This window comes from Microcebus murinus, chromosome 5 (assembly GCF_040939455.1).
Source record: "Microcebus murinus isolate Inina chromosome 5, M.murinus_Inina_mat1.0, whole genome shotgun sequence".
NCBI classification, from domain to species: domain Eukaryota; kingdom Metazoa; phylum Chordata; class Mammalia; order Primates; family Cheirogaleidae; genus Microcebus; species Microcebus murinus.
In genome coordinates, this window is record NC_134108.1 from 2,368,153 (window position 1) to 2,390,875 (window position 22,723).

General features: G+C 54.0%; 1 protein-coding gene across 3 annotated transcripts in view; it reads left to right on the forward strand.

Moving 5' to 3' along the window:
- The window catches only part of RPS6KA2 (ribosomal protein S6 kinase A2), a 326,066-nt gene that overhangs the window by 228,380 nt on the left and 74,963 nt on the right, over positions 1–22,723 (forward strand). For all 3 annotated transcript variants that reach the window (XM_012776807.3, XM_012776809.3, XM_012776805.3), the window contains 2 exons: positions 10,275–10,391; positions 15,824–15,905. In XM_012776807.3, coding sequence (XP_012632261.2) covers positions 10,275–10,391; positions 15,824–15,905 — 199 coding nt within the window. The remainder of the gene's footprint in view (positions 1–10,274; positions 10,392–15,823; positions 15,906–22,723) is intronic.

The window sequence follows — 22,723 nt, forward strand, 5'->3', positions numbered from 1 at the left end:
CCCCACGGCAATGTCATAACCGGGAATTTGATGCTTCATACAATAACAGATTTATTTAGATTTTCCAGTTTTACATATATGTGTGTGTATGGTTCTCTGCAAATTCATCCACATGTGCAATTCGTGTCAACACCATCATGATCGAGATACAGAACCGTCCCATCTCCACAAAGATCCCTCATGTCACCCTTTTGTGGACACACACGCATGCACACGTAGACTCACACACACACACCCTGTCTCTCACCTCTGGCCACCACTAATCTCCTCCTCTATAGTTCTACGCTTCGAGAATGCTATATAAATGAAAGCACACGTGTGTGACAGCAAGTCACTTTTAAAGCCTGCACAGACTTTCGTTTGGTGGCTGTGTCACGACGTACTTAATTCTTCCCCACTTGCTGGGCATCCCGGTTGCTCCCCATGTCTTCACTCTTATAAATAACACCGCAGCCAACAGCCCTGCGTATCTAAATGCCCCTGACAAATTCTGAGAGTGACGTCCCGGGTCAGGAGGTGTGGACGTGCCGTGGCCCCGCGGGCCCCGGGCTCGGTGCGCAGGTGGAAGGATGTGTCGGGTCCAGCGCCCGCCGGGCCGCCCCGGAAGGCCGGCGGTTTGCCTTCACGGTGGGCTTCTTGTGTCTTCCTAAAACGTGGGCCCAACGGCTCTGTGCTGTTGTGGCTCACTGCCCTCGGTCGTAGTTAATGTAGAGTTCCTCGTGAGGCACAATTATTGTTTTCCCCAAAACATCCCTTCAAGCCGCACGCTTGCCCCTAGTTGAACTGTGCCATCGTCATTCTGCCCACACGCATGGCCTCTTAGGAGCCACTTGCAACTTGTTGCCATTTCCTAGAATGTTATCAGTCTGAATAATTCATCCTTACCTGCAACCTGCTTTGCCTCCCTCATCCAGATCACAAAAACATTAGCCGGGCATGGTGGTGCACGCCTGTAGTCCCAGCTACTCGGGAGGCTGAGGCAGGAGGATTGCTTGAGCCCAGGAGTCTGAGGTTGCTGTGAGCGAGGCTGACGCCTTGGCACTCACTCTAGCCTGGCAACAGAGTGAGTTTGTGTCTCAAAAAAAAAAAAAAAAAATCATTCTTTTTCACCATTTAGTAGGTTTGTTCCTTATTCTAGCAATGATATCCAAGTTATTTTCCATTGGCTTCTGTCTTTTGTTTTCCTTGTAGCAAGCTATTTGATCTTATTTGCTTTTCAAAATTCATGGTTACTTTTGCCTTAATTGTCCCTGACAATTAAGGGACGCAAATGAGCCGTGCCAACACCACCACGGGGGTGTGGGGGTGTCCCGTGCCTTGCGCCAGCCCACTCACAGGCAGGGCCATGAGCGTAACGTCCCACCGCTGAGACTCCCCCAGTCCAAGCAGTTTGGCTGTGGTTTTTGCTGGACCATTTTTAAAACTCTATTCCTTAAGCAACTTTTCCCTACAGAGCCCAAATCACCTCTCTCTGAGTAGGGGTCGTGCGCGGAGATGTTCGGTGAGTCACCCCACGTGAGCCCCTTCTCCGCTGGATAGAGGGGGGCGGATGTGCTGGTCTGTCCTGCCCCTAGTCGAGCGTCATTCTTACTGGTGCCCGAATGACCAAGTCGGCACAGCGCATCATTTTTTCCCAGGACACTCGAAATAGAAAGATAACCTGGTGCGAGTGAAGAGCCCGGCCCACCCGGAGTCCCTGACGGCCAGCTGGCACTAGGGGTGTCTCTGCGCCTCCCAAGCAGGCGGCATTTCTTTGTTCTGCCTCATCAGGGATGTCACAGCGGCCGACAGCCGACTCTAACAGGCACGCACCGGACCCTTGCCAAAATGTCACTTGTGGGCCGGGCGCGGTGGCTCACGCCTGTAATCCTAGCTCTCTGGGAGGCCGAGGCAGGCGGATCGCTCGAGGTCAGGAGTTCGAAACCAGCCTGAGCAAGAGCGAGACCCCGTCTCTACTATAAATAGAAATAAATTAATTGGCCAACTAGTATATATAGAGAAAAAATTAGCCGGGCATGGTGGTGCATGCCTGTGGTCCCAGCTACTCGGGAGGCTGAGGCAGGAGGATCGCTTGAGCCTAGGAGTTTGAGGTCGCTGTGAGCGAGGCTGACACCACGGCACTCACTCTAGCCTGGGCATCAAAGCGAGACTCTGTCTCAAAAAAAAAAAAATGTTACTTGTGAAGAAGAACGAGGCTGTCGCGTCAGAAACGTGCAGATAGTTGTGTCTGGAAGAAGGCGGTATTTGGAGAAGGTTACATTTGCCCTTTTCTGGTAAAGAAATATGAGGTTTGCCCCACTGGGCATGGCTGCAATTCCTTAATTGTGCTGATCGTGTCGTTTGTCATGACGGAGGGTTTTCATTCGTGATTTTGAAGCCTGCAGGTATCGGTTTCCTCTCGTCTCTGACTGCCGTTTCGTGCTATACACGTCAAAGCCAAGGGGAAAATATTCCGAGTAGGAATGAGGGAGTTTTCCGAGACAGGGCGACGCGTCAGCATAAATAATCTCTGCTATTGGGAGCACACCAGGTATGCGTCCTGGTGTCACTGTGTCCCCTATGTTGGGTTTTTACGTGGCATTATTTTTAAAGTTGTGCTAAAGAGTCCAGGTTTATTCAGCCCCTGTAGGCCCCCGTCCCACTGCCGGGAGCAGAGGCTGTCCCTCATGGAGCTGCTTGTCCCACCAGGAGGCCCCTCGCACCGGCCTGGGGCGCACAGGTGCCCATCCGCTCCCAGCTCTGAGGCCCCTCGGAGCTCGTGCAGAGCGCGTAAACACCCACGTCGTAGACGACTGCTGTCCCGTCCCCCGTGTTGGAAGCAGCCCTCAAGGACATGGTTGAAGGTCACTTTCGGGGAGAGGTGGAAGGGGGCAGGGGCCACACCTGGACCCCACATCCAGGGGCCAGCTCCGAGCTACGACGGCTTCTCCCCCGAGCTTCACGCACGCCACCTCCTCGGGGAGAGCCAGGGCTGGGGCGCCTGCTGGAGTTAGCCCGTGCGGGACGTGACCCGCTGCTAGGACAGGGAGCCATGGGTCTGGGGGCCACCCCTCCTCCAGACTGCAAATGTCCTCTGGGGGGAGGGCCCTGCAGACCCGGCTGCCATCTGCCCGTCACCGTGCATAACCACAGCCCGCAGAGGCCAGTTTGCGCAGCCCGTGACTTATAGAATACCAGCAGACCGAGGCCGGGAAGGAGGGAGGGGGATAGCTAGAGGGAAAGGCAGGCAGTGGGGCGAAGACAGAAGCAGTGGGGCTGAGGCTTGGATCCAAACAGGGACAAGAATGACTGGAGAGATCACCTTGCCCCAGTAACCAGAGAGAGCAGGGGCTGGGGGTAGAAAAGCAAGAATCGAGTCTGGACAGAAAGAGAACTGATTGGACAAAAGGAAGGGAGAAGGGGGGTGTGGGGCTGTTTTCCTTGCACCCCCCCTTCCTTTGGTCTCTCCCCGCCCGCTGCCTGGAATTTACGAGAGCCCTAAACCCAGCCCAGCCCAGCTTCTGTCCTGAGGGGCCCCGGCTAGCGGCTCGGCTGGGACCCCTTTCCGAGCATGGCAGCGAGCCCTGGGCCACCAGCCACCCCTGGCTTTTTGTTACCGTGTGGGCACTGCAGGGCAGAAGGGAGGAAACGCTAATTCCAGGGTGGACAAGAAGGGGGCTGAGCCGGGTGGCTGCACGTTTCTCTCCCTCCGGCTTCACCGGCTAAGCATGGGAGCGGATGTTTGGCTTCAGCTCTGAGAGCTTCCAGGGCTGGAGCAGCGGCCTGGAGCAGGGCCGCCCCCGTGCACAGGTGGGCAGTGCCACTCCTGGAATTTCAGAGCTCCTGTGTGCGGTCTTGACATTTCATCCGGCATTTTCCGTGAGCTTCCCTCCTCCGGGATTGCGGGGGGGTCTGTTCTCAAGTGAGGCCTCCTGTTCTACCTGGATTCCGGCGAGTGCCCGCGTGCCCAGCCTGGCTTCCACTCCCGCCCGCAGTGGCGCCGGGTACCGAGCTGCTCGCGCGTGTGTTGAGGCCATTAGAATGGGAAGGAAACTTTCTGTAGGAACTGATTGGACGGGTGCAGCTGGCCCTAGAATTCACGTGGCATTGGCGCACAGCAGCGGAAGCAGACACGTTCATGGAGAGACGTGAAGAGCAGTTCAAAGAGCAGAGAAGACGCTGGAATGCATCAGCCGTTTCTCTCAGAAACGCGCGAGGCCTGGTCAGCGAGGGAGCAGCGCGGCCCGCAGCGTGGATCCCGGGCCTCGGGGGACTGGATTCCGGGTCGGCGTGGCCCCTGGCGTCCCTGGCAGGAGACACGCAGCCTTTCCGAGCGGGAGGCTCCTTTCGGTTCCCAGCGTATGTGGTTCAAAGGTCTAGTTATTTTTAATTCATATTGGTGATGTGTGCAGAAACTGCCTGCTCGAGGGTTTTGTCGTGAGTGGCGTGTGCTCGCTGGTGTGTTAAAGTCTGCTAGTGACAACGACTCGAGACCTACCAGCTGCCAAGTCCGTGTCGTGGACGAAGCTTGAGCGCCTGGGGCCGTTCCTCCCAGGGACTGTCCCGCCTTTGCTTTCCGCAGGAGGCTAAGAGCTGCCGAGCGCACTGCTCCCCACCTTGCAGGCATTCCCTCACTCCCGTTTCTAGCCACGTGGTGGACTAGGTGTGGCCGGCCCTCGCGCTAACGAAAGCTGACTGAAGGTACAGAGTAAAATGTCTTTCCAAGAATACTGAAACGGGCCGGGCGCGGTGGCTCACACCTGTAATCCTAGCACTCTGGGAGGCCGAGGCGGGAGGATCGCTCGAGGTCAGGAGTTCGAAACCAGCCTGAGCAAGAGCGAGACCCTGTCTCTACTATAAATAGAAAGAAATTAATTGGCCAACTAATATATATAGAAAAAAATTAGCCGGGCATGGTGGCGCATGCCTGTAGTCCCAGCTACTCGGGACGCTGAGGCAGGAGGATCACTTGAGCCCAGGAGTCTGAGGTTGCTGTGAGCTAGGCTGACGCCACAGCACTCACTCTAGCCTGGGCAACAAAGTGAGACTCTGTCTCCAAAAAAAAAAAAAAAAAGAAAGAAAGAAAGAAAAAAACAAAAACAAGAATACTGCAACGGTCAGTGAGTTGGGAAGTTCGTGCGGAGCACTCAGAGGCCAGAACCTGTGTTGGAGCAAGAACCCGGAGACGCTTGCCGCCAGCTTCCTCCCCGGGGGCAGCGGACACGCGTGGTGCACTCGGGGTTGGGTGTTCTCAGCCTCACGGGGCAGGGACTGGCGGCAGATCCCAGGGCTTGCCCCGCGGCACCCCTCACCCCACCCTGCAGGAAGGGGAGGCCTCGGGGAGCCCCCCCCAGTGTGAGGACAGACCCGAGCACAGCCCGACTGGGCACCGCGTCAGATCCCACACTCACGTGCGTTCCACGGATGCCCACACGTGCACACGCGTGCACACGCACACACTCAGGACAGCTGTCTGGGATGAGCCTCCGGGAGAGGTGGCAGCTGGAGGTTGAGGTGTGAGAGGTGTGCGCGTTTCCATGGTAATAGAAAGCCCCGGGCTGGGACCGGGCCCCAGGGGGTGATCACAGGGAGGCAAGAGACCAGGGGCGTGGAGACACAGAGATGAGGAAGAACCTGGGGTGGTAGGGGGAGGGGTCCGGGCAGTGTGATGTTCTGAATCGGCGGGGACAGGGTCTCAAGGAGGTGCCCTGAGGACTGAAATTCGGCCGCTGGATTTGGCAACGGGCAAGATTCTGACGGCTCTGCAGGAGCAGTCTTGCCGTGATGGGGCAAGTCAGACTGTGAGTGAAGCCGCGCTCCGAGCCGAGACCCCATGCAGGGGTTGCAGACGAAACAGCCGCGCCCGGGCCTGGAATCTGCACTTCAGCAAGTTCCTCGTGGAGATCCTGAGGAGGCAGGTGGCGACGCAGCTCCGTTAGAAGCCTGAGGAGCAAGGTGCTGTTGCCCTGTGGGCGCATCACATGCCTGTCCTGGGAAGGGCGGGCTGTGGGGCTGTCATCCCCCCTTCGTGCGACCCAGCCCCGTGCTCACCTGAGCCTCAGGGAGACCCTGCCAAAGCTCTCCTCAAAGCCAGGCCTCGTTCACCTGCATCTGCTGGCCTAGCAGCACTGTCGGAAGTAGAAAGACGTCAGCTGTCTAAACCACCCGTGTAATAATTTATTCTATCATTTCCCTGCACATTGATATCCTACACGTGAATCTGTGACTTCTGTTAATAGAATGACCTCTCCCCCTCTTTTGGAAATAAAGCTAACGCTTATCTAATTTTTACTTCCTATGTCTTTATGATTAATATTTCACAGCTTTTAATGTTTACTTGTCATAAATGTCATACTTTTAGGGACATGAAAAGCAGATGATTCAGAACAGAGGAAATTACCTGAGAAGGTGACTTTGGCTAGAGAAAGGCAGGGAGCTGTTGTCTACCCTACTCACCCCCACCCCCGGCCACTTCTGCGCTGCCTCCCCCCACCCAGCTTCCTGCCCTCTCCCCTGGAGTACCTGCAGGGGGCCTTTCCCATGGGTCAGAATTTCAAGTGCAGTTCAGCAGGGGTTTTAAAAACGCATCGTCACAAGTTGTTTTGTCACATTAGCATCATTTAAGCAATTTGTATCTCCAGTTTTTATCTCTCACATTACAAAATTTTGGGCATCGTTGCTTGTGGAGTGAGCACCTGGTCTTGGTACCAGCTTCTCCTCCCAAATCTCTCGAGTTACTTTAAAAAGCACCGCTCACGGGAGCTTTGCGAGGATCCAAATGTCTAGTGCCGTGTGCATGGCAGATTTGGCAACAGACTTCATCTTCCAGAGGGAATCGCGTTAAAATCCACACAGAGCTCTGGATGAAACAACCTGCCTCCCGAAAGAGAAGAGGCACTTACTTCCAAATGAAACACGAATGATGCTTTTATTCGAGCATCATTTACATGAGATGATGCAGAGGGCAGGGCTGCCCGGAAAGGTTTGAGCCGCCGCGCCCGCACCTGTCCGGCTTCATCTGTGCTTTTCTGCTCACACGGAACCCGCCCTCAGCCCCGAGTTCCCTGCGGCACCAGACCTCGTTTTGATTTGCTTTGTTTTTACTTTTTTGGTAAAGTGAAGAACAAAGTTAAGCGTCCTCAGTCAAGTTCAAGCTACAAGGTCGCTATGAATGCAGAACTCTGAGATCTAAGATGCAGCAGTGACGCTCTTTGTTCCTTCCTCTCCATCAGTAGTTACGGTTCTTTGCTGCTAAGGACCTTATTGATTTTAAAGGAGAAATGAGTTGTGCCGCAGTATTATGGACGAAGACAACTGGCAGCTTCCGTCTTGTTCTAGGAGATGAAATTACGTATGTGCCTCGGGTGCGTTTGCTCTAAACACTGTGACAGCAAGCATCTGCGCAAACCTCGACATGTTATGAGAGGTGTGCGTCCAAACCTTGGATTTGCAGCGTTTCGGCAGTGAATCGAGAAGGTGCACTGCTGAGAGGAGGGCGGGTGCCGTGCACCAGGCGGCCTGGGGTGCCGAGCGGGGCGTTCTTAGAAAGGCGTGAAGCCCACTTCAAAGCCGGCTTACCGGCAAGCAGGGGAGCCCGGGGGACTCCCGAGGGGCAGAGGGGACGGGTGTGCCGGCCCGGTGCTGCTGGGCAGGGCCGTCTGGTGTGTGTCCCACGTAGCAGCCCGGAGGACCGGGGCCCGACGGTGGCGTGAGCTCGTGTTCACCCAGCTGTGGGCCGAGGCTGTCCAGAAAGAGCTGCTGACTAACAGAAGGATCTGAAAGCCTTCGGGAACATACCCAAGTGCTGTGGAAGGGGACTGCGGGAGAGAGCCGTGGTCGTGGAGTCGGAGCCTCCTGTGCCCGAGGCCTTCTTGCCGTTTTTCGTTCCTGCACCCGCCCCAGGCCTGTGGACGTGCTGCGTTTTACACTCTGTGCAGCAGCGTGAGCGTTCCTGTGCTCGCGTCACCGCAGTGAAGCCACGGAAAGACGAGCTTCGGTGACCGTTACCTTCTTCGTGGTGTAGGTGTTGCGTTAGCTCAGCTGCACGGCTGGAGCTATTTTGGGAGGAGAGCTGGGAGTCTGGTGACTCACGCCGTCAGCACAGGTAGAGGACGTTCAAGGGCCCATTCCGGGAGAGCGCTTTCTTAACCGAAGAGGGGCATTGTATTCTCATTTAAATGACAAACACTCTTCAGTGTCCTCCTTCCATGGGCAGGTCAATGGCAGGAAAAGATAGCATATATGTTTCTATGGGGACTTGGGGAATTTTTTAGAGCTTCAGCTCTTGGCGTTGTTTTCTATGTGGGAAGCCAGTCTTCATTCAGCTGCCACATCGGATGCAGTTGTCCTTGTGGACAACCCGAGTGACACAGGCAGAGCCCTGAGTCCCCATTTCACTCTTCCTATCCATTGCAAATCAGGAGATTTGCGTGCAGAAGCTGCAAAACCTCCTACAGCTGCAGCGATCCTACAATTCCAGACAGCCTGAGCTGTAAGGCTATAACGTCTCAGAACGTGAGCTCTACCCCCAAATTATGATCTAAATCAGGCGTCCTCAAACTACGCCCCACAGGCCACACGCGGCCCGCCGAGGACATTTATCCGGCCCGCCAGGTGTTTTTGCCGCCGCTACCTGTCCTGCTTAGTAGCCAACTTGCACTGAGCACACAGTGCGCGTGTGTGGAATGTGCACTGCGCTCTCCAGCGGCCCTCCACCGGTCTGAGGGATGGTGAACTGGCCCCCTGTTTAAAAAGTTTGAGGATCCCTGATCTAAATAAACATAATGCCCTTTGGTTGGGCAATGCCTCCAGCATTTCTACTTATTTATTCAAGAAGCAATTATGAAGCAATGAAATTACAATTTTATATCTTCTAACTGAGCTCATACAAACCTCATGAATGACAAAAGAGAATCAGTTTGGCTATGTTCATTGTCTTCACAAATAAATAAACCATTGTTTTTACAAAAAGAGCAGATAATCTGTAGAAGACATGGAGATCAAAGCGGTTCCTTTGTCAGAGGGAAAAGCCGAGATAACTGCTCCTCAGGGTGCATTTCACAGCCAAGACCACCTTCCTGCTTTTGTAGGTGTCTGTGTTTGTTATGCGGAGGTGAATTATCCAATTGACTCGTGACTATTTTGAGAAACTGAATTTTTGCAAATGTTGTAACGTAAGTTACTGCTGATTTCATGGGAAAGTGTTTGCTCTCAGACTGAAATAGAAGGAGGAGATATATGGCCTCAAAGTCCGTGGTCGGCTGGAACCCACCTGTCACTTCTCGCTGTGCAATGGGAGTCTCCGGATAAGATCTCCGATTTATAGCGTTTTGCAGTGAATAGGAGAAATGACGTATGCAAAGCCCTTGGCTCCCAGCACACACTCTGTGTGCAGTTCCTGGCCGCTGTTTCAGATGAGGTTTAGGTCCAGCTCCCGCTGACGTTCGTGGGCCCCTCGCCCAACGCCGGCACCGTGGAAAGGTGTGGGAAGGTGTGGAGCGTCCGGCGTAGGAAGGGTTGAAAGGGACTCTCGGAGAAGTACAGAGAGAAACTCCGGGAACAGTCAGGCTCTCATGCCCGGTGCTGGGAAAACACCTGCTTCCCGGTTGCCAGCGTTTGGGCAGGTAGCCCGCCCCTGTGCAAGGAATGGTCTTTGGGGACAGGAAGGAAGCTCTGTGATGAAAATGAAAATGTATAAAGGTTTCTGTCCATCTTTCAATTCAAAGACTCTTTTTCCTAAGGAAAAAAAATCTAGCTTCTGGGCAGGCAGAAAATCTCATCTGACTGCCTCTTCTAAAACCCTGCAATCTGTAAGATAGCTGTGAAGGGACCTCACATTCGCAGTGGCTGAAGTGTCAGGGATAGTGTGCAGAGGGGCGGCAGAGCAGGCCACCTGCCTGGCACGGACCACTTCCGCGTGTGGGGACCTGGCGATGCCTTTTTGAGCACAGCAGTGCTGATGTCAAAACAAGAGCATTCTCAGGGCCATTTTGTCCCCATACCAAACCTTTTGCCCAAACTGTTAAGGAACAGGTGGATTCCACTGGGAGTGCCTTTAGGTCTCCCCGGTGAAACCGAACGGCAAACGTCCGTGGAGAAAAGAAACAGAGAAAGCTCATGTGCCAGTGAACAATGACTGTCTCGCATCACCAAGATCGCCATGTAAAGCTAACTGGCGTGTAGCTTTCCAACTCCCCCCCTAAAAACCCGTAACTACGCATCTTGCCATCCCTTGCTGCAGGGAAGGAGGGGTTGTGGCTCTGTGTCTGTGTCATTATGTCGCTGCTCTCTTGCAGGAAGAAGGCATCGTGAAGGAAATCGACATCAGCCACCATGTGAAAGAAGGATTCGAAAAGGCAGACCCTTCCCAGTTTGAGCTGCTGAAAGTGTTAGGCCAGGGCTCCTACGGAAAGGTAAGCTGAACTCCCTGAGTTTCCTTCCTGAACACGGAAGAGACGCGGGCGGAACCTGGCTGGGTGACAGTTGCAGGTGGCCCTGGTCGTGGCGGTGCCCGAGTGAGTTAACCTCACCCCACTTTGCACAGCTTGGTCCCATCGCCACGGAGCTGTGCACCTGTGCACCTGCAGGGCCACCTGTGCCCCTTGAGATTGTCACACACACACACACACACACACACACACACACACACACGGGTTCCCTCTCCAATAGCTTCCCAGGCCTTTGGTTTATCACCAAGGCGAGCAGAGTCACCGATCATGAGCCAGTGTGTCTCTGGAAGAGCATCCTCAACAGCAGTTGTTTGAAAAGAAAGGAATAAAAATAAGAGAACAAGAAAAAAACAGGAAAGGAAGAACAGTGCCCTTGTGCATGGGCACGAGACTGTCACTCGGGACTTAGGAAGGCTGGGGCTGCAGCCTGCCCCCTCCTCGTCATTGCAATCATTTTGCCTCTTGAAGCCTCAGTTTACCCATCCATAAAATGGAGATAATGTTACCTCCTTCACATAATTGATTATTCTATGGAGTAAATACGACATGAATCCCATCCGGCAGTTGCCCGAGACCTATGTGTGCACTAGAATCGTTCATTTCCTTTCCTTTTTCGCCTTCAGATTGCAGCAATAAAAGCTCATTTCTTTCAGGAAATGAGAAATACTTGGCTCCTCATTTGATGCCACACACAACAAGATGTCAATAAAGAGCTTTCGTTACGATGACACGCGACCTCCCGGCACAGCACTGACTCCCCGCACCCTGGGGTTGCTGTTAGAGACACGCAGGCTCTGACAACTTGATTCCTAGAACGTACGGGCCTGCAGTAAACCCCGGAGCCAGCCGCTCCTTACGTGCCAGCAGGACAGTCCTGGCTCCGAAAAGTAGCTATTTTTGTGTGGCATGTGGACATCCACCAAATCTTTGCATTTTTTTTTTTTTTTTTTTTTTTTGAGACAGAGTCTCGCTTTGTTGCCCGGGCTAGAGTGAGTGTCGTGGCGTCAGCCTGGCTCACAGCAACCTCAAACTCCTGGGCTCAAGCAATCCTCCTGCCTCAGCCTCCCGAGTAGCTGGGACTACAGGCATGCGCCACCATGCCTGGCTAATTTTTTCTATATATATATCAGTTGGCCAATTCATTACTTTCTATTTATAGTAGAGACGGGGTCTCGCTCTTGCTCAGGCTGTTTTCGAACTCCTGATCTCGAGCAACCCTCCCGCCTTGGCCTCCCAGAGTGCAGGGATTACAGGCGTGAGCCACCAGTGCCCAGCCCCCAAATCTTTGCATTCTTCACGTGACTTTGCGCCCAAATGAAGTCTGGGTATTGTTGATGTGACGGTAGGATTAATAGCACGTTAATGTCCCAGACAGCCTTCTGCAGAGCATGACGGTTTGGTTGGCTGCAAAACGTGCATCTGTCATGCTTGTGCGGTGGGATCTCTTTTTCTTTTCCACGCCGTAGTGTGGTAAGGAACATGTGTCTATACTGGTGCATGTGCAAGTATATTGGATTCAGCCATGCAACGTTACCAGTGTTTAATGATTTGCGGCCTGTAAAAATGGCTATTTAATAGGGTTCATATGGTGCTTATGGAAGTGGGGAAATAAAGATGCCAGTCTCTCACGATGCTAATAGCCACAGCTAAAACACAGAAGGCAGAGCCTATTTACTGCCGCAGTGGCATGTCTCGTCAGTAGCTAGAAACGTAGGAAAAATGAGAGAGGGGCATGATTCTTTCTCTAAGCACCGTGATTTGGAAACAGACAAGCAGGGGTCTCTCCCTTTTCTGCCTCTTGCAGGCATTGCCCACACGCAGTTCCTTGAGAACAAGTCCAACCTGTGCCGGCGCAGAGCTGAACGCCTTTAGCCGGGGGGAAGGAGGTCTGGCTCGAGGAGGGAGGCCAGGAGGGTTTGGAGGGCTTGGTTGACCGGCTGTGACATCGAGGGAGTCTTCTCACGGCGCAGCTGCTGCCCAGCCCCATGTCAAGGTCGAAGCCCCGAGCGCTTGGTAACGGAGCCGGGAAATGCTTTCCGAGCTCCGTGGGACAGAGTGCTCAAACCCGGGTCTGCAGAGTGTCCTCGGTAGCTGAACAAGCACGGCCCTCAGGGACATCCTTCCAGAGGGCTGGGGTGTTAACGATGAAAGGAGAAAAGGCTTCTCCAACTCCCTCATTCAAATTTTGAATTTTAATTTTGCTTTTAAAAAAACAATTTTGGGGCTGGGGGCGGTGGCTCACGCCTGTCATCCCGACACTCTGGAAGCCCAAGGCGGTAGGATCGCTCAAGGTCAGGAGTTCAAAACCAGCCCCAGCAAAAGTGAGACCCCACCTCTGCTAAAAATAGAAAGAAATTAATTGGCCAACTAAAAATATATAGAAAAAATCAGCTGGGCATGGTGGTGCGTGCCTGTAGTCCCAGTTACTTGGGAGGCTAAGGCAGGAGGATCGCTTGAGCCCAGGAGTCTGAGGCTGCTGTGAGCTAGGCTGACGCCACAGCACTCTAGCCCAGGCAACAGAGTGAGACACTGTCTCACAAAAAAAAAAAGTTTTTGGAAAAGTGTTGGGCAGAATCTTCTTGGAGTGTTCATGTGCTTGAGACCCTGCCCCTTCCTTCCCGGCCTCTCATCACTTCTCATTTTACATCAACTCACGTCATCATCCGAGCAGCGAGAAAGTCCCCTTGTGAGGAGGACAGCAAGGGGAGGTAGCAGGACGTGCCATGGACGTTCACCTCAGGGGCCTCGCTGTGACAGCCACCGTGGGGCCGGCCGGGTCAGCCTCGGCTGACGGGGACGTGAAGCTCGGGTCAGCCCAGGAGACTCACGGAACAGGACTCTGCAAAGAAGGGGTGTTGCTCTTGAAAGCTTCACTCGGAAGGTCCCTGGGAAAGGTCTGGAGCCAGCATTAGGCACTAGAGAGTCAGAGATACCAATTCCACGCAGAAGTTTGTCGTGAGTTATCTTATAAAAGCAAAACTGATGACCAGAAGGGGAAAAGCCATGCACTCTCATTCCCCTTTTTATCGCATTTCTCATCTCCAGATAAAATAGTACGTCCCTACTCGAGCGTGATCCTCCTGTGCTGCCCACAAGGGGAAGAAGGGCGGCGCGGGCGGTTCCGTCCTGTAGGTGGCTCCTGGTAAGCAGGTGTCCGCCTCTCGCCGCTGCCCCCAAGAGCAAAGATCTGTGACTCTGCACCCCAGCGTCCCCGGGGCAGGCCCTGCCGGGAGCCCCATCCCAGGCCACTCCGTTCCTTCTTTCCTGTTTAACGCCCGAGACCCTGAGATGCAGAAACGGTGGAGCTTGCCGTCTGCCTCAGGCCTTCGCACCGGCACCTGCTCCATGCCAGGCCGCCCCCAGGCACCGTGGGAGCGACTGTCATCGTGCCCCAGCTGTGTGAGCTTTTTAATAGTGTCCTCCTTGTCACTGCTCTCTGCTTGGGCAGCCACAGTGAGACTGTTCCTGTGACAAGAGACACCGTCACCTCCAGAGGGCCATATCTCCGGTCCTGGGATTTCTTACCAGGGACCCTTCACGGGTGCGGAGTTAAAGCATCGGGTGGAGCCTGAAACTGTGTAGCGTGCGACTGTCCTGTGATCCAAAGGGGACGGCTCACGAGTTAGGCACCAATGCTCTTCTCGCTGCAAAAACCCCCTCTCTGTCCCCTGCTGCCATGTGTCTGCCTGCCTGTTGGGAAGCTCGTCCCCATGCCGGGGGACATTCCCCAAGGCAGAGTCCTTCCATCTGTGGGGGCAGGCAGGGCTGCAGCAGGACTGCCCGCAACAGCCACCGGGACCCCGGGTCCCACAGAGGGGCTCCTGCCTGCGTCCCGCAGGGCCGTGCAAGGGAGGGTGGGGCCCCGAACTGTCCCCCAGGTCTACACCGCGGGCTTGCATATCCCGCCGTGGGGACACACGTGTACACATACACACAGACACTCCATGCAATGCCCACTGCCCGTGACAGTGCGGTCCCAAACCCTGAAAGGAAAAGGACATTTCCTAGAACGGTGGTGCCACCCTGTCACCCCATCCTTGGTTCCGCCTGAGCGCGGGGCAGGGCGTTTCCCGAGGAGGCCATCTAGGTTAGTGACGCCAGCCGGGGGCGGTGATTGGAGGTAGTGACCCGAGGGCAGCAGGGCAGGGCCGGGTCGGGTGCAGCCGAATCGCTTCAAGGGCCGCGTGGCGGGAGTGTGGCACGGGTCCTGTGCTGGGACTCGTGCCTGCCTGGCCCCCCTTCCACCTGAGTCTCCAGAGCAGACACCTGCTGGTCCCTCTGGCCACCCGCACGGCTCTCCAAGCACCTGCGCAGTGAGTGTCTGCCCACTCCTGTGTGTGCAGAGACCCGAGGGGGTGGGGCGTCCCTGTGGCACCTCTGTCTGTGGCCAGGTGGGCGGCAGCCCCACCCTGATGCTCACTCCTTCCCTGTGGCCGAGTGGCCTTGCAGCAGTGACCAGCCCGGGGCCACGTGGAGTTTGCATCCAGCTAGAACGCCCCCAAAGTGCACTTACAACGGCCGGTCCTTCTGGCTTTTTGATGCCTGGGAGGGAGGAACTCAAATCACGCTGCAAGGCAGCCACCATCAGAGCTTAATTCGAGTGTGATCTTTATCGTGCAAACAGATTTCTCATCTATTGGAAATGATTTTAGGAGAATCAAGTACTTTTTTTTATTATTCATTTTCCTGGAAGATTAAAGGATGCTCCAGGGTTGTTTTGTTTCATTTTGTTTTTTTTTATTAATTTTGTTCAAAAATTACAAACATAATTTTTAACTCAGCCTCTCTCAGTTACCTTTTCCTTTTGATTTTCCTCTATGTTGCACAGCAGAAAGTGTTGTCAAATATCCACATGAGTATATTTAAGAGCCAGTTAGAAACTGACTCCATCCGTAAACTTAAGCTACTCACAGCTAAAATTTGGGCGAAGAAAGTTCGAATAAGAGAAACCAGTTGACGCTGAACATCGGATGGCGCCTGTCCTGGTGGTGGGCAGTCACCCTCAGCCTGTCCCCACGGCAGGGACTCGCAGAGCGGTGCTTAAAGTAAGCCACATGCTCTCTGCCTTAAGGTTTCGGAATATTGTTTGTGTTTCTAAACAGCAGGTCTTCAGAAAGGGGTGTGGTACTATCTCTGATGTAAAACAGAAAGTCGGTGGTACCCAAAACAAATGATCCTTCTTCAGACACATGATGATGTTCGCTGTGAGCTGCAGTTCAGTTAGACGAAGCTTTTTCTGGCAGCCTGGATGCCGGAGGACATGCTCAGTGTTCCTGCAGTGTGTTTATTTTATTGCAGTGTTTCTAAACTTCCTTGTGTGTGTCCTTGTCCAATCACATAAGGAAACTGGGTTGGCGGCCTCGGCAGTTCCAGCTGTTCTGTTTTCTCTCTCCAAGGTGTTCCTGGTACGGAAGGTCAAGGGGTCGGACGCCGGGCAGCTCTACGCCATGAAGGTCCTCAAGAAAGCCACCCTGAAAGGTGAGGGTTTCCAGGGGACTGGCTGCGCCCGGGGCATGCAACTGCAGTTTCTAGCTCGGTTGTTATTTGAGGGAAACACACGTCCTATTTAGTGTTCTCGATTTCCGAAGGTTTCTCTAAATGAGCAAACCATGCACATTCCTCTCTGATTGATAATAAACAGTATAAACATTTCCCTGGATATTTAAAACATCGCTGCGAAGTTTCCACAGCTCTCCGAGAAGAGCCATGTTGCATAAATACCACCCTGCCGCATATGTTCTGCTGCGGAGAACCATTTGGGAAACCGGGCGGAGGGGAGGGGGAGCAGGTTGCTGTGACGGGGCGTGACAGGGCGTGCCAGGATAAACCAGCCGATGTAGCAGCAGTCACGCTGGACTGCTCAGCTTGAAGTCAGGTATGAGTCGCAATCGTGTTGTTTCCTTGTAGTCCCGGTGACTGGGCCTAGACCCGCAGTCCGGCACCGGATGTCTGCACAGCCCCTTTGCACCCTCGTCCTGCGAGTGAAGCCTGAGCAGGAAGCACAGCGTCAAAGTCCGGATGTTATCCGAAATCCCTATTCCATGCCTACAGTCGTTTAGTCGATCGATAGGTATTAGCTGAGCACCTGCCGTCTCTGTTCTGGCCACCTCCTGCTCACTCCTCCCTCAGTGGTGCGCACAAGATCCTGCGTGCACAGTGCCGGGCAGGTGCCGTGACAGCAGTTTATTAGCTACACCCACTGCCCCCGGGTAGAGGGGAGCGCATGCCACGCAGGGCTGACTCACGGCGTTGCGGGAACCAGAGGGTGAAGTGGCCGCTGGTTCCTGCAGAAGGTGTGACTGGCTTATTCGAGTATTTTGGGGGCTGGTGGGAACGGAGGCCTGTCGGGTTGGAGAGCGTCGGAAGTAGGGCCGGTCAGGCTCACAGCGGGGCCAGCAGGGTGGGGCCTTTCCTGCTGAGCCGGGCACACCTGGCAGGTGCAGGGGCACACCTGGCAGGTGCAGGGGCTCACCTGGCAGGTGCAGGGGCTCACCTGGCAGGTGCAGGGGCATACCTGGCAGGTGCAGGGGCTCACCTGGCAGGTGCAGGGGCTCACCTGGCAGGTGCAGGGGCACACCTGGCAGGTGCAGGGGCTCTTGGTTGGTCCCCTGGGGCCCCGTGAGGCTCAGAGATGCAGGGCGGCACCCGAACCTTTAGGTCTCATAACACAGGGCCCTCGGCAACTGCCCGCAGGGACGCCGTCAAAGAATGTCACTCTCTGCCTTCAGGTCGCTTGCTGTCCAGCTGGGAGAGGGAGGCATACGTTCTGAGCCACATGTAACCACAGGTATACAGACTTTAGGCAGCTCAGGTGCACGCAGGAGGAAAGGAGCTCTTCCAGGTGAGTTAGTCAGGGAGCAGGAAGGGGAGACACGAGGCTTGGCTGACTATTTCTACTGAAGAGAGAAATCAGGTTGACATTGTCAGAGCAATCAGTGATAAGAAAATGTAAAAATTGACCACTTTAGCCAGACCAGATCAGAACCATCCGTGTGTGTTGGGGGTGGTAGGAGGAAGGTTGTTATGAGTACAGACCTCGGCCCCGCTCCTGGCCTATGGACTCGTAATCTCCTAGGGGCAGAAACCAGAATTTGGCTTTTTGAACAAGTTTCCCCAGTAATTCTTACATACACAAAGGCTCAGGTGGGGCACTCTAGTTGATTGTAGGCACCCGAGTTTTTAGATCAGTGTTATCAATAGTGATGTATTGTTAAGCTGTGCCTTTTAGGGTGAATGTCATTTACTGCGGGGAAAAATAATATTTCTAAAACTGTCAGTTGGACATGATTCCACGATATTCCAAGATTCTCATAAAAATATCATTTTACAGAATTATTCTTTGTTGATGAGAAGATGCATGGAAAACAAATCAGGTTTTGACCTTCTGTCCTCAACTTTGGGTGACGTGATCTCTCCCCCGATGGTCGTCCCATAGAAGTAGGAAATTGCACGAGGCATCCGTTAGCTCAGGAGCGTCTGAGGCCTAAAATTTGACCTGCTCTTGCGGTTCCTCAGGAGGTTAAGCCCAGATTATAGAAAGACCCGCCTCGGTGCTTGGCCAAGAGAAAGGAAAACACGCGTCTCCACGGAAACCCGTACAGCAAGGTTCAGGGCAGCTGTTTGGCTGTTTACAACAGCCAAAGACCGGAAGGAAGTCCAGTGTCCACCAACTGGCAAGTGGAAAAATAAAATGTGGCGAGTCCGTACGATGGAACGCTATTCCGCAAGGAACAGAAGGGAAGCGTTGGCCCATGGCGTGACATGGATTGACCTCGGAGACCGGGTGCTCAGTAGGAGGGCCAGGCACGGGGGTCCGTGTGCCGTTTGATTCCACGCGTGCGAACGTCCAGAATCAGCAGGTCCGCGGATGGAAAGGAGATTCATGGTTTTCTAGGGCTGGAGGGCCAGAGAGATGGGAAGTGACTGTTACTGGGTCCGGGGCTTCTTTTTGAGGTGATGAAAATGCTCTAAAACTGGCTGTGGTGATGGCTGCACAACTCTGTGAATATTCTAGAAACCACTGAACTATACACTTTAAATGGGTGAGTTATGTGAAATGTGAATTATAGCTCAATAAAGCCATTATTTTTAAAATGAACAGCTGCTCAGTGACTGGGCTAAAACCCACCCTTTCGTCCTCAAAGCAGTGAGGTTTACGGTGTCAAACACAGACGGGCGTCTTCCTGTGATTGAGACAGAGGAGGACGCAGGAAGCTGAGCGGGGTCCTCCCGACCAGACTGCCCGCGGGGGCCACACCCCTTCCTTCCTGGTCCCACCGGGGGATCCACATTCACCTTTCCAGGGCGTGAGGAGGGACCAGGAATAGCCCCTTTCCTCCTTAAATCGTCAGTGTTCCTTGTTTCCCCTCAAATATGCGCTTGCCCTCCCCTGAACGGAGAGGGAGGGAGGTGGAGGGAAGATGGAGTGCACGTGGGATCCAGGCTGTGCACCCCACTGGAGGCACGAGAGGAGAGGCAGGAGCTGCAGAGCTGTCCTCTGCCTGTGTAACCCGTCCCTAAGCCCTGGGCTCCCTCAGAGTGGACTGTCACCCTTAGCTCGTGTGCAAAGCGCGCCGTCCCCTGACTTCACTCTCCTCGGGTACGGGTCTGCCCGCTTGTTTATGGTCCACCCCGAGGCGCCCTCAAGAAGCCGCGGCTGACCCGCGGTTACCCAGGGCAGGCAGGGCATGAAACTGTACAGAATGGCCGCGACGCCGTTAGGCACACGAGGACCTCCAGCAGGACACGCAGGATGCGTGTATGTGCGTGCACATGTCAGGCGCCGCGCTGGTGGCAGTAGTGCCGGGATGAAGGCAGCGTCCACGCCTGAGTTACAGGGTTACGGGTAGCTTTTGTGTTTTTCCTCTATACTCTGCATTTCAAGTTCTCAACAGAAATAACACACTTTACTTTTCAGAATATAAAATTATTCCTGAAATATTCTGGAAAATATGCTTGAGTGTGTGAAATCGTTTTTATATTGTGAAAATACACCGTATTCACATAGAATGGAAAAATTTTCCATTTCCTTGTGCTCCTTAAAAGTCAGCATTAAAAGCAAACATTATTTTACATCTTGTACTGTTTCAGCTTTCCCAGAATGGCCTGTCACTAAAGAATAGATATTTTTTCCAGAAATGCAAATTGGAATTTATCTTCTGAAGAGAACAGAGAAAAGCTTTGCAAGGTGGCACTTTGCACGTGGTCACTGGTTCCCGTGGCAATACAGCCCAGTTACGTGGAGGGGAGGCCGGGTGTCCCTGCACCACCAGCCAGCTCTGCCCTGGTAAGGACACCTGTCGGCTCCGAGCCTTAGTTCTTTCTCACCTGCAAAAGAGGAGAGCTGGCTTTACATTTGTTTTCACTCCAACACCTCTGCGCGCCATTAGCCGGAGTAGCTCAAATACCCTGTAACTCATTCTCTGCCTTCCTAATGCCCGGGTTTGCAAGCTAATCCATAATCCTGAAGACCGAGCTGGAGAGAAAAAGAGCCACGGTAGCGACCGCAGGGACATTCTCCACTCGCCAACAGAGAAGCCCCGAAAGCACAGACGGCTGTCCAAGGGAAAGGGAGAGGCATGGGAATAGCAAAATTATTTTGAAAAGGAAAAAAAATGGAAAGAAGGCAGAAGACCTGCGGAAATAGTTTTAAAACTCCCAGCCAGGTGCAGTGGCTCACACCTGTCATCGTAGCACTCTGGGAGGCCGAGGTGGGAGGATCGCGCTTGAGCTAAGGAGTTTGAGACCAGCCTGAGCAAGAGCGAGACCCCGTCTCTACTATAAATAGAAAGAAATTGGCCAAACAACTAAAAATAGAAAAAATTATCCGGGCATAGTGGCGCATGCCTGTAGTCCCAGCTACTGGGGAGGCTGAGGCAGGAGGATCGCTTGAGCCCCGGAGTTTGAGGTTGCTGTGAGCGAGGCTGACGCCACGGCACTCTAGCCCGGGCGACAGAGAGAGACTGTTGTCTCAAAAAAGAAAAAAGAAAAAGAAAAAAAACCTCCAGCCTGCTTCCCCAAAACACGTGATTGTCACGTGTGCAGAGTGAAGGCTGCCGTGGGTGGGCCCCGTGTGACCTGGCACGAGGCTCCGCCTTGCTGACGGCTCCTCTTGATCCTCGAGTCACTCTGCAGCACCGGCGCCGCCCCCTCGCTTCCCTGCGGAGGTGCCGGATCATCTCTCAGGGTGTCACCTGCTCAGGCAGCCGAGAGGCCCCGTGCAGGCTGAGCTCGCTGGGAAGCCGCCCCCGCCCCCGCCCCACTCCCACCCCTGCTCCCCTCCTCCGCTCACCTCGCCACGCAGGGGCGCAGCTTGTCTCCTGGTACTTAGGGACACTTTGAAAATGTTCCGCTGCTTTAAATTGACAAGGTTTCCATATCCGTAACTCCAGGTGGAGTTATCACAGGTAAAAATGCTGTGTCACGCGTCCCAAATGTGATGGATTCCAAAGGGCGACGTTCCCGCTTTGTTTGGTAAGGAAATTTGGTGAATGTACGACTAAGAAACATATTCCCGGCCGGGCGCAGTGGCTCACGCCTGTAATCCCAGCACTCTGGGAGGCCAAGGCGGGAGGATTGCTCGAGGTCAGGAGTTCGAAACCAGCCTGAGCAAGAGCGAGACCCCGTCTCTACTATAAATAGAAAGAAATTAATTGGCCAACTAATATATATAGAAAAAATTAGCCGGGCATGGTGGCGAGTGCCTGTAGTCCCAGCTACTCGGGAGGCTGAGGCAGGAGGATCGCTTGAGCCCCGGAGTGTGAGGTTGCTGTGAGCTAGGCTGACGCCATGGCACTCACTCTAGCCTGGGCAACAAAGTGAGACTCTGTCTCAAAAAAAAAAAAAAAAGAAAGAAAAAGAAAACGAAACGTATTCCCGAGCGTAAGAGCAAAGATGAGACAGGCCTGCACGTGCCTGGCGGGTGAGAGGCCAGGCTGCAGAGGTGCCCTGCGTGCGAGGAGCAGCCATTCCCCGCCCCGGCTGCGAGCTGGCGTTGCCTGGGCGCGTCCCCAGGTTGCTGGGGCCGGGGGCCCCTCCCGGAGGGTCGGAGTTAGTTGGTCCGAGCATGAGAATCCCTACAAGTCCCCCGCCCCCGGGTGTCTCAGGGTGCCGCCAACATGGGGAAGCCCCGATGCCCTGGTCGGCAGCACAAAATCTGGACCCCGGAGCCAAGGCCAGCTCTAGCCCTGCCGCTGGCGCGTCCTCCTGGGACCCGTCCCCTGAGGGCGGCGCCCATGGTGAGAACGGGATGGTACTGACAAGCGCCCATGCCCCGCGTTGCTGGCTCCAGCGTGTGCGGAGCTGCGGGTCCAGGCGGGGTCGGTGAGCGTCAGCTGAGTTCGTCCCTGGTCCGTTTCCCCAGGAAGGCGATGGGGCTTTGGGGAGGTGTGGGGACTTTCCTTGCGGAGGTTTCGCTTTGGTGGCTCGGGGGAGGGGTGGGCCGGCTGGACGGCAGCGGCCATCTGGTTAGAAAGAGTTGAGGACTGAACTCTGATCTTTTTCTTTTGCTAAAAACTCCTTCCTAAGGAGGCCAGCTGGGTCAGGCTGACAAATGGCAAATTCCCACTAAGTGGCTTTTGTTAATCAAATAAAGCGGTGGTTTACTTCCCAACCTGATTCTGGTATGGCATTAATGTCACCTAAAAGAGAAGAAGCCCCTGTCTTAACTCAAGCATCCTAGCAGATGCCTATCATAAATTTAAAATATCTTAGCTCAAGCATCCTAGCAGGTGCCTATTCCTAAATTTAAAGCATCTTAAAGCATCCTAGCAGGTGCCTGTCATAAATTTAAAATGTCCTCCTGTCTGGACCTCCCAGAGTGCTCACACCCTTATCTTAAAATAAGCATATCCTGGCCGGGTGTGGTGGCTCACGCCTGTCATCCTAGCCCTCTGGGAGGCTGAGGCGGGCGGATCACTCAAGGTCAGGAGTTCGCAACCCGCCTGAGCAAGAGCGAGACCCCGTCTCTACTAACAGTAGAAAGAAACTAATTGGCCAACTAATATATATAGAAAAAATTAGCCGGGCATGGTGGTGCATGCCTGTAGTCCCAGCTACTCAGGAGGCTGAGGCAGGAGGATCGCTTGAGCCCAGGAGTTTGAGGTTGCTGTGAGCTAGGCTGACGCCACGGCACTCACTCTAGCCCGGGCAACAAAGCGAGACTCTGTCTCAAAATAATAATAATAATAATAATAAGCATATCCTTTCTGGTTTTCTAGATGAAGTCTAACTCTCTCAGCCAATTGCCAGCCAAGAAATCTTTAAACCCACCTATAACCTGTAAGCCCCCGCTTGGA